At 39.6% G+C, this 11,632-nt stretch overlaps 2 protein-coding genes across 2 annotated transcripts; both read left to right on the top strand.

Moving 5' to 3' along the window:
- Positions 1 to 1,900: 1,900 nt before the first annotated feature.
- Positions 1,901 to 6,251, top strand: obi1 (ORC ubiquitin ligase 1). The gene is made up of 6 exons (XM_058780006.1): positions 1,901 to 2,100; positions 2,920 to 3,055; positions 3,193 to 3,284; positions 3,627 to 3,848; positions 4,361 to 4,449; positions 4,641 to 6,251. Exons 1-6 carry the CDS (start codon positions 2,029 to 2,031, stop codon positions 5,782 to 5,784), a joined length of 1,755 nt encoding a protein of 584 aa, XP_058635989.1. The 5' UTR covers positions 1,901 to 2,028; the 3' UTR covers positions 5,785 to 6,251.
- Positions 6,252 to 7,353: 1,102 nt separating this feature from the next.
- pou4f1 (POU class 4 homeobox 1) lies at positions 7,354 to 10,347 on the top strand. Its single transcript, XM_058780007.1, has 2 exons — positions 7,354 to 7,837; positions 8,158 to 10,347. Exons 1-2 carry the CDS (start codon positions 7,715 to 7,717, stop codon positions 9,139 to 9,141), a joined length of 1,107 nt encoding a protein of 368 aa, XP_058635990.1. The 5' UTR covers positions 7,354 to 7,714; the 3' UTR covers positions 9,142 to 10,347.
- The last annotated feature ends 1,285 nt before the right edge of the window (positions 10,348 to 11,632 follow it).

Consider the following 11,632-nt stretch of genomic DNA (forward strand, 5'->3'; position numbering starts at 1 on the left):
TTTTTAAAGAAATTAACACTTTTATTCAGCAAGGATGCATTAAATTGATCAAAAGTGACAAAGACATTTATAATGTTGCAAAAGATTTCTAATTCCAATATATGCTGTTCTTTTTTACTTTCCATTCATAAAAAAAAAAAAAAATCCTTTAAAAATAAGAAATAGTAATGAGAATAATAAGAAATGTTAGAATGATTTCTGAAGGATCATGTGACACTGAAAACTAGAGTAATGATGCTGAAAATTCAGCTTTGCATCACAGGAATATATTGCATTTTAAAATAAATTGAAATAGAAAACAGCTTTTTCAAATTGTAATAATATGTCACAATATGACAGATTTTACTGTATTTTTAATCAAATAAATGCAGCCTTCATGAGCATACGAGGCTTTCAAAAACATGTACCGACCCCAAACTTTGGAACATCAATGTTTAATATAATAAATGAGTCATCAGCAACGCAAATCAACTCATACCTCTCTCTTAACAACAGAAATGGTGAGCTTCTCATCTGGGAATGGGCGTATTTGTAGGCTCGTGTGATGAGGTCTTTCACTGACTGTGCTGGATGACTCATTTCACTGGAGATTTGGTGATGAAATGGACGTCTCTTGTTGACACAGCTCTTGTTCCACTTACGAACGATGAAGTGAGTAGCAAGCGATTTTTGTGTGTATTTCTGAGATGCTGATCTCACTGACAGGAGACAAAAGGGGAGGGAGGGGGTCTGTAAAAATAAGAAAACAAGGCAAATTTACGTTATTATGTAAGCGCATGCTCAGCAGTTTGGTCTTTGCTCACAAACGAGTGCAAACTCTCTCTCTCCAGGAATGTTTCCACATGCAGATGTCTAATTCTGAGTTTGAGACCTACTGGCGTACAGTCAGACTAGACTACTCATAGTCTAGACAAAGTGAAGTCGCCATGCGCTGTGTTGACATGAAAGACCTGCAACAAATGACAGTAATGTAGTCGCAGCACAAATAGTCCGCTTGATGCAATCAATGTACAACATTGTTTTGCATCAGTTCAATGCTAATGAAGTTATCTCACAAGCGCTCAGCCACTGGGTCTGTCATTATGGGATAATAAAGCCATCATTTGGCAATGACCAATGAATTATGAGATCAAATAAAAATGAAGTAAAACCTATAAAGGTTTACACTGTTGTGATAAAACTCTTGAAACAAAGAGATGAGACGTAGGCCTATCCACAGAACAGGAGGGGCAAATACAATTTTTAATACACCAAAAAGTAATTTGAGTATTAGAAAACACACATAAATTGACTTTTTAATTGCTATTAAGACATTTGATTACTTTATACATTATTTTGCATATTTTCATCAGATAGTTATCCCATTCATGACAAATGCCCTTCAGGACACATTTTGAAATGGATCTCAATCTGATTACTCAGACATCAGCCTGTGATTTAAGATTTAAGATGCAATTCAGCCAAGTGTAAATACATTTGCATTTGACCATATACACAAAATATACCCAACACCAACAAGAACCCCACCACCACCACCACCAACAACAACAACAACAACAACAACAACAACAACGACGACGACGACGACGAAGATTATTATTATTATATACTAATATTAAATCCACTAATCTAATTATCTACTAATTATTATCTACTAGTACTACTACTAATAATTTTAACTTTTATAATTATTATTATTGCTTGTTGTTGTTATTGTTGTTAATTGTTACTGTGTATTATATATACAGTATACATTAGTATTAATATATCAATTACTTTTGAATTCGCTTTGACCAAAAACTCCATAGAAACAAGATTTATTACATAAGAACTTACGTTACTCCAGAAACGCATTAATAATTTAAGTCTTCAACGCTAACCGCATGGAGTATGTGCAGTATTCTACGCAGGAAGCGTTTCGTTATAGTAGTTTAGCACTCTTCGCTTGCCGTAGTCGCGTGCGCCGCTCGTTACTTTGTTTCTGTTGGAGGGAGTTTTGGATCATGTTTCACGTGTGAGGATTAAATCATGGCACAAAGTTTTCAAAACGTTACTCTTTCACTGACTTTACCGATATCCTGCCAGATTTGCCTCGGAAAGGTAACAAACTTTTTAAAAAAAACTTTAAATACACGACAGAAGAAAACACACACAGAGTGGTGGAGTGTGTGCGTAAACTTCATGTTTCTTCTTTGTTGAATTATACATTTTTATTTTATACAATGCATATTATAGACAGTGTTTCTATAACTTAAAACAGCAATAGTTATTTTTTTTATTATTATTATTTTTTTTTAGAGTAGGTCACACTGAGGCCCGTTTTTGTTTTCTCCCAAAACACAAAATAACAATAAAGACCAGCCAGCACTCGTCTAAACGCCTGCTTCGGACTGTACACTGTTGCATTTGATGTAGTCGTTGAATCCCTGAAATGTTCACAGAGTGATGATAAATGGAGATGAAATAAAATGAGCCAGATAAGGTAGGAGCGTTAAAGTTGTTTAAGATTCACTGCAAACTATTTAAAACATTTGCAAACACAGTAGCCTACTTGACATGTATCGCCTGATCTGATTGGTCTGAGTTTAAGGTGGGCAGGGCAAATTGTTTACATAGACAGGATTGGAAAACTGACATGCTATTATATATATATATATATATATATGTGCTTTACAATACAGGTTGTTCAGAGTAGCTTTACGGGGATAAACAGGAATTAAAAGAAAAAAAGGAATAAATATATATGCATGCATGCATTGTAATGTTGTGTTAAAAACATTTAATCATACAAATAGTTGTAATTAAATAGGCATTTGGTTATTTGTTCGCAATTATGTTTTTTCTGTCCTGTTTGTTTCTAATGATCCTGCACGATTTAATGCATTTACCTGTTGGTTTGTTCTGATCTACACCTCAAAGGTCCGTCAGCCGGTCATTTGTTGCAACAACCATGTGTTCTGCTCCAACTGCATCAAAGTGTGGCTGGAGAAGAGCAGTCAGTGTCCCACCTGTAGAGTGGCCATCACCCCAGAAAACCCCTGCAGAGAAATCATTGGTAATGTCAGCTGACCTCACAGTCATATATTGTTGTTTTTGAAACGCAAAGCTGCAGAACTAAGTTTTATGTGGGATGATGAGGGTGATTAAATGTCTTCCTCTGTGTATATGTGTGTGTGTGTGTGTATGTCACAGGAGCCACAACTGACTGCGAGTCCAGCGAGAGTGATTCTGTGAAGAGACGCCTCCGAAAGACTCGAGGGGAGCTGCTTTTACGAGAATATGAGGTACTTCTAGTCAAACACCCAATGAAATGGTTTGATAAACACAATTTTCTGTTGACATTCCCTGTATAATTTCGAGTGGAATACCCATTTTGCCATGTTTGAATCCACACCACAAAATTCTGCTCACTTCCCTCCAAAATAAATGCAAAATATTTAAAACAACATCTGGTCCATTCCATCTGGGTCTCCTCATAACTGACAGACTTGTGCTACTAAGGCACGAGACTCCAAATTTGACTTAACACATGTTTTAACACAATGTGCCTGTAAGAAACTGTCCTAGCTATGCAATGAAAGCCAGGAAGATTCATTCACTGAGCTTATGAATCATCTGTCTTCCAGGATGAAATCGAAACCATCTTGAAAGAGAACGAGGACTTGAAAAGCAAAAACCTGAGCCTTAAGATGCAACTTAAGACGGCTGTGGAACCGAGCACAGTCTTGGTTCCTCAGAGCGAAACCAGTGCCGTCGACCCGAGCGCTCTGGAGGAATCGGCCAATAAGCTGAGAGCTGCCAATGACCTCTACAGGAAGGTCAAACAGGACCTCGAAAGGCTAAAAGAAGTATGAATGTGATTGCTTTTTTGAATACAATAAAAATGGGTCAAAAAAATGCATAAATAAATATAATCCCATAATTTAGCCATTTTAAGATACTATGCATTGACTGCTCATTTGGTCATTTAACTGAAGCTGTAATGTGTCATTTTCAAAAATTGGCAGGCTCCTGTTATTTATCATTATTCCTGTGAATAATGTACATTTTCTGTTTTCAAATGTTCTGTAGTGCATTCTGGGAAAATATATGAAATGAAGTGTTTGTTTCTTTAATGTGTTTCTCATTTGCCATTATTAAACTATTTTAAAATTTTTGACTCTAATAATGGATAAATAGATGTGCATAATTAATAAAATAATATAATATGAATATAATAACTGTTATTTAAATGTGCATACAAAACCTTAATGAGATTATATCTATATCTAGATGAATTTTCACTGACCACTGGCAATATGAGAAATGGTGTTATTTGTGTTCTGTGCTATTCTGAAAGCAACATGCTTCTTTCCCTCAGGCTAACAAAACTCTGCGGTCCCAAATTTTTGACTTAATCCAGGAAAATATGCGCCTGAAAGCCGAAGTGGACAGCAGATCTCCTCAAAAGTAAGCACAATGTTCTTAATGTAATGTTGGTGAGGTGTACCAACTTGCATTTTAAGTTAGATCAAAAAATTACAACAAAAAATAGATTATTCATATGTATTTAGGTTCTATTTATGTATATTTACACCGTATTAGTAACTCAGATGTACAAAATTGACCTTATTTGTGGTTTGTCTGTGTTTTACATTGAGGTTTGGCAGGTATACAGTCGCAGCTCTTGAGGCTAAGATTCATCAGTATGAGCGGGACGTGGCGCAGCTGAAAAGAGCTCTGGAGCGCAGCGATAAATACATCGAAGAGCTTGAAGCCCTGAACCAGAGGGACGGCCTGAAGAAGTCTGAAGAAGGTGTTTGTTCAAACGCTGCCTCTGGAGGGACTCAAAACGGAGGGATTGAAAGAATCGCCCTGATGCGAAGGAGCCTGAGTGAAATGGAAGAAACTTCTGTTTGCACAGACCTGGACCGAAAGTGTTCAGAGCTTCCTGACAACCATGGGTGCCTCCTGACAACATCTGATGTGTGCCAAAGCGTAGGTTTTCTAGGTGGGACCTTGACTCCACAGAACGATGGACTCAAAGACGTTACGGTTCCCTCTACGCCCTCCTCGGCTCTCAGATCTCTGAGCTTGAAGAGTCCTGCTGCGGTTTGTAGTGACCGAAAGTTAGGTCTCAAACCTCTCACTTACCTGAGAAGACTTAGTTTTGATGATTGCCAGGGTCCAACCAGCTCATCCTCAGTCAACCAAAGCCCAGGGTCCTTCCAAATCAACAAAGGTGCTCCTTTTTGTGAGAAAACCACTGTGAATTTGAACAAAGAGGTCTTGTCTGGAGGCTGGATGGACTGCGGACCTGATCTTTCCTGTTTGGATGAAAATAGAGAGGAGTTCAAGCGCTCCGAGGACCCTGTGGGTAACAGTGAAGCTTGTATGGATGCGGCGTACCTGGACAAGATCTCTGAGCTGGACTCTATGATGGCTGAAGGTGAAAGCTCCTTCAGTCAGGTCTCTCACCTTCCTCTGGCGGCGGCATCATCATCATCTTCATCATCTTCATCTTCATCACGATCTCCAGACTTTGATGCCACCCAAATACCAGAACTGGATTTCTGTAGCAACCTCTTGGCTGATCCTGGAACAGCAAGAGAGCACCAAACCACATCTTTGACTCAGGAGAACACCCATTGTGATGCTGCTACGGCTTCTGAGGAAGAGGCTTCAGTTGTTGAGTTCAATGACAGAGCTGGAGTTTTGGTGGAAAATCCCCCACAGCCCACCAAGCGCAAGTGTCCCCCAGGATTGTCCATCTCCAGTCCATCGAAACTCTCAAAACTAAAGTAGAAGTAGAAGCAGAAGCATCTCAAGTATTTTCCAGCATGGTCTCCATTTTGATCTAATTCAGTTGGTTTACTTCTCAGTGACTTTTTAGGAGTTCAACAAGATTTAACAGCCTTTCTTTTCCATCAGAGCTTTTTATTACGAATTTGCCTCGCTGTTCGTTATTATGACAGCAGTGTGTGCTGGATGATGTTACTGTATGTTATAAAAACCGTTTCAGTACCCTGAGGGGATAAGGTGTTAACATTATGCTTTTCTCTTGAAATTAAACAGATTATTTTCCTATGGAATTTCAAAGCTTTTGTGGTTGTACAGAATTATGTGGCATCTAAATAATTCTGTGTTTGAACTATAGAAACAATAAATGATATTTGTGCATAAGGTTTGAAAATATTGTCATTTTCTATTTTTGAAATATTTCTGCAAATGTTTTTGTATTTGGATGTTGTCTAAATAAAACAACACTCTTGTATGCTACAATTTATGGTTTCATTTTCAGGTAGTTTCATGATTTAGTGTTATGACAAACACTGTAATTGTCTTAATTTTAATAATAGTGCATGCAAAAACATGCCTTTCTGTGTTTAATGGTGAATTATTCCTGTGTCATCACCGGAATACTAAACAAATCTATTTAATACCCACCTCCTTCAGTCTTTTAAAGAATTAATTAATGCTAGTGAATTAACACTTCATTAGCGCCAACTAGAAGCGTTAGGCGATTAAAAATTCATGCCGTGATTAGAGTTTAGTGAAATATACATGATAGTTAAAGTTGCGTAATCAATCAAGACAATGCCACCATGACTCGCGTTAATATGAGCGAAATTGAAATATTCAAATGCAAATTCCGCGCTTCTGAAATAAATTGATATAAATACGCACAGATTATATTCTGATGTCTAGAAATGTCATATATTTACGTAATTTGTAATGTATATGCGTAGCCTACATATGAAATGTCTAAAACGATCTTCGTTATATCTATATATAAGATTTTGATTTGTTTTTCTTTCCATTTATTTTACTTAATATAAACATGATTAACGTCGCTTAATAAAACAACGCGGTGCAGCCAGTACTTATATAAACATTAGCTAAATTTAAATATATCCAGGCTTGCAAATTCTCCTGAAACTGAAATAAACAAATACGAAGTCGATAACATTTACAACGTATTATTCTTTCTTTTTTATGCAAACGATTTTTCAAATAAACATTATTTCCCTGTTTAACTATATTGATATATTTCATGGTTAGATTTTAATTGATTTGATTCATTCATATAATAAGAACAATTATGCTGATTGTAAACATTTTAATATTATTAAAACACACACATACGATTATACCAATTATCTTAAACAATTATCTTAAAATATGTCTTTGACGTATTTTTTATGTAATGTTTTTTTAAAACATTTATTTTAAAAAGTCATTTAAACAGCCCTCATTTGCATATGGAATGTTAGCGGCTCCACTGTCACAATGTTTAACGCCACAGCATTCTAAATCGGTGGCGGCAGCGCGCAAGCGCGCAGAATCCACAGGTATGGAAGGAAGCCCCCTCACCGTCGTTAGGCCGATTTACAGTTCAAGGAGGACATGAGACGCGAAGAGGCGCGACGCGATGAGATGAGAGGAGAGGAGAGGAGGAGAAGAGAGTCAATCGCGCTCGTCTCGCGAGAATAGGCGAGGCTGCCGGACGAGATGTGAGGGACTCAGGTGTAAGAGCGCTCCTCATCCACACACAGCACAGCCAAACAGAGAGAGACACACACACGCACACACACACTCTGCGGGCATCTCCTCTGTACCATCAGCAGCCGAGCGCTACCGCATCCGCCTGACTGCTGCGAGACGCCAGAAGAGGCGCCGCCGGACTCTCGCTTTGCTTTTCGCGCACTTTATCTGCGCCGGATTCCGCGCAAACATGATGTCCATGAACAGCAAACAGCCTCATTTCGCCATGCATCCCAGCTTACCTGAGCACAAGTACACAACTCTGCACTCGAGCTCGGAGGCGATCAGGAGAGCCTGTTTGCAGACTCCACAGGTAAACGAGCTCCAAAACTTCTGCGTTTCTCCTCCCGCGTTCTTCTCCTGCGCGCGCGAGGAGGAGCGCTGGAGGCGCATACACCGCCTTAATGTTTTTTTCATGTATTCCACAGCAATCATCTGCACGCCTGTGATCTTTTCTGAAGGCATGCTCACTGAAGGCTCAGGCTTCAGCCTTTTTTGTATTAATTTTTATGACTGGAAGCCTCTTAAAAGGAATATTCTCTGTGTTATGTGTGTTGACACTATTCCCCAGCTGACATCTCCCCTTTCTTTCTCTTTCTCTGTCTTTCCCCCTCGTCTCTCCGACTCTAAAAGCTCCAGAGCAACATCTTCGCCAGTCTGGATGAGACGCTCCTGGCCCGCGCCGAAGCTCTGGCGGCCGTGGACATCGCGGTGTCCCAGGGTAAGAGTCACCCGTTCAAGCCCGACGCCACGTACCACACGATGAACACCGTGCCATGCTCGTCTGCCTCCACCGTGCCACTCGCCCACCACCACCACCACCATCACCACCACCACCACCAGAACCTGGAGCCGCCAGACCTCATGGAACACATCGGCTCGCCGTCGCTCGCGCTCATGCCCAGCGCGCACGAGGGGGCCGGCGGAGGCGGCGGAGGAGGCGGCGGCGGCGGGGGCTTGATCTCCACGTCGGCCCACCCGCACTCCCACATGCACGGGCTCACCCACCTGTCCCACCAGGCAGCTATGAACATGAGCTCGCCGCTCACGCACCACGGCCTCTTACAGGGCCACCACGGCGGTGCGCACCAGTGCGCGCCGGGACTCGCCAACAACGGACTGCCCTCCATTAACGACTCGGACACGGACCCGAGGGAGCTGGAGGCGTTCGCGGAGCGCTTCAAACAGCGGCGGATCAAGCTCGGGGTGACTCAGGCGGACGTGGGGGGCGCGCTGGCCAACCTGAAGATCCCAGGCGTGGGCTCCCTGAGCCAAAGTACCATTTGTCGCTTCGAGTCTCTAACTCTGTCGCACAACAACATGATCGCGCTCAAACCCATCCTCCAGGCGTGGCTGGAGGAGGCCGAGGGCGCCCAGCGCGAGAAAATGAGCAAACCCGACATTTTCAACGGCAGCGAGAAGAAGCGCAAGCGGACCTCCATAGCGGCCCCGGAGAAGCGATCTCTGGAGGCGTATTTCGCGGTGCAGCCCCGGCCGTCGTCGGAGAAAATCGCGGCGATAGCTGAGAAATTGGACCTCAAAAAGAACGTGGTGCGAGTATGGTTTTGCAACCAAAGACAAAAACAGAAGAGGTTGAAATTTTCCGCGACTCACTGATGGACTATACTTCTAGAAGAAAACAAAACGAAACTGACTTTTGGGGACCAAGGGACATCGCTTTGGCTCAAATGCGCGTGTGCTCATGATTAGTACCGTTTTATTTTCACAACTCGTGTTTCTTTTCACTGTACTGGTGAATGTGAAGTATGCAAATAACAGGTAATCCAGATGAACTACTTTTTCTGCGGTTCAACTCTACTTAGATACACCCAGCTGTATTATTTTCCCCCCTCCCCGCGGTGAATGACGAAAAATAGCCATTGATGGATTACCTCATAGTTTAACTCTATCCTAATTTATTATTTATTTATTTATTTATGTATTTATTTATGTTCGGCATATTTGTGTATTTATTCATTCGTACAGGGAACTGCTATATTTTTGATTATTAAATGTGTTCAAAGCAGATCCCTTTTTCACAGTCTTGCTGATGAACTAATGTGATCATTCAGTGTTTCAAAGGTCTGCTCTGATGAATACACGAATCAGTAGGAAAAGAAAATTATACAGAGTCCCTTTTAAATAATAAAGGTGGCAACCACCGCTCGTATTTGTTGAAATTGCACTGAAATCTACTGTTATTTAGATTGGTTAGATATATTCAAATGCTTTTGTATATATATGAATATACGTACAAATGACACTTGCTCACCGTGCAAAACTCAATTCCCGATTTTTTGTTTTCTATTTATTTGTATTATTATGATTATTTTGGCAAATCAGAATTCTTCCTCTGCGGATATTAGTTAACTCGCATGATAAAGATGATTATACTTACATTCTAAAGGAAAATTGTCCTAAAATATAATTTCGATGGTTTGTTTACTTTGGTTTGCAGTGCAAACATTCTATGCATTGAAAGAAAAAGAAAAAGAAAAAAAAAATACCAAGCACTACATAGAGTATCTACTGGTAGACCTTTGTGGATGGTGTAAGTCACTGTTTTAATGCCTGTTTTCACATAAAGACACAACGTTGTTTGTCGTGTTAATTGTTCCTGAGAAAAAGTTGTAATGATTTTTATTTTGTGCACAAGTATGTTTACAAACAGCGGCCACGTGCGCATCACGAGACGTCTCACTCTGTCATACCTGTGCACCTGTCCAACAGTCTGCTGTCTTATCATCTTATCATCCAAACTTTTCTCCATTCTGTAAGCCAAATCCAGCTGCAGGGACACAAGTCCCGCAATCTTCTAAATAAACGATGGAAAATCAAAGTCGAGGCTGTTATTGAGGTGTATTGGATGAGAATCTTATTCTACAGCACAAACAGACACATTTTTCGTTTTCAGACACATTCAGCCTATTATTTACATTTACACATCAACGAGAAATGTAAAATGTATGCATTTTTATTATAATTCAGAATTATCAGCACACACCCACTGCTATCTACACCTGTTCTGTTTTTTTTTTAAATATATATATAGTGCACTGCACAATTAAATTCAAAATAGCCTACATAAAGTTTTCGTTAAATACTAATAGAAAAAACGGCGAAACGATGGACCCAGAAAGTTTTATGGCCTAATTAAAACGTAATTGGTAATTAACATACAATCGCGCAAAAAATAAAATAAATAAATAATTTAAAAACCCGATATTAGCCCAACCCTCGTTTGTTTTGAAAGAGAAAATCGATTCAATAACATATCGCCATTCTTTCTTTATTTTTCTTTCTCGTACAGTGGTTTGATTGGCTTCCTTATCAGCGCACATCTTTGATATACAGTCATTACTCTGGAAACATGCATTATTTATACATTTTATTTCTCTTCATTTCCATGATCTGGAATTCTCAGTCTAGACAGTGCATTTCGTTAGGCCAGGAAAAACAGTTCCTTACCACGAAATTCAAGTTTTTAACTGTTAACAAGACCATGTCTTCAGTTTAACAGAATACATTGCAGACAAAATAGTAAATAAGAGACAAAACCGTCTATAATAATACTAATAATAATAATAACAGTAGTAATAACAAAATAATATTAGTAATACTTTTTTTAATAAATGTCGCACTATTTCGGCCATGATTCTACTTGAGCATTAAATTTAAATACCCTTACTACGGTTTATTAAATAATTCATGCTCTGTGGTTTGGAAAATTAATAAACGGAATACAACAAGACACTAATTAAAAAGCTCGGTAATTGTTATCGGCGCCCTAATGGGATGTTAGTGTGTCAAACAAATGGCATTTTTGGCCATGCACGTGTCTGCTAAATGAGGTAACATGAGCATTACATTAGATCTCCATCTGAACGCAATTCTGCGATTTCATATCTGCCTATAATATATCAGACGAAACTCTGCGTATTTTTTTCCTCAGAACACAAGCGAAGGTTGTGGGAAAAGAGGACGGTTTTTTTTTTACTTTGCCGATCTGACAATAAACATTTAATGAAGCCTGAGACCAGGCCGTCTCCAAACAGTGTCTTTTATTCACCCTCACAATGACTAAAGAAAGGCGTCTAATTTCAAAAGT

This window comes from Onychostoma macrolepis, chromosome 06, assembly GCF_012432095.1.
Source record: "Onychostoma macrolepis isolate SWU-2019 chromosome 06, ASM1243209v1, whole genome shotgun sequence".
Taxonomy (NCBI): Eukaryota; Metazoa; Chordata; class Actinopteri; order Cypriniformes; family Cyprinidae; genus Onychostoma; species Onychostoma macrolepis.

Coding starts and splice junctions, on each gene's coding strand:
- obi1 (XM_058780006.1), top strand. CDS start 2,029: ATGGCACAAAGTTTTCAAAACGTTACTCTTTCACTGACTTTACCGATA. Junction 2,101..2,919: donor GCCAGATTTGCCTCGGAAAG/GTAACAAACTTT, acceptor TACACCTCAAAG/GTCCGTCAGCCGGTCATTTG. Junction 4,450..4,640: donor GACAGCAGATCTCCTCAAAA/GTAAGCACAATG, acceptor TTTTACATTGAG/GTTTGGCAGGTATACAGTCG.
- pou4f1 (XM_058780007.1), top strand. CDS start 7,715: ATGATGTCCATGAACAGCAAACAGCCTCATTTCGCCATGCATCCCAGC. Junction 7,838..8,157: donor CCTGTTTGCAGACTCCACAG/GTAAACGAGCTC, acceptor CGACTCTAAAAG/CTCCAGAGCAACATCTTCGC.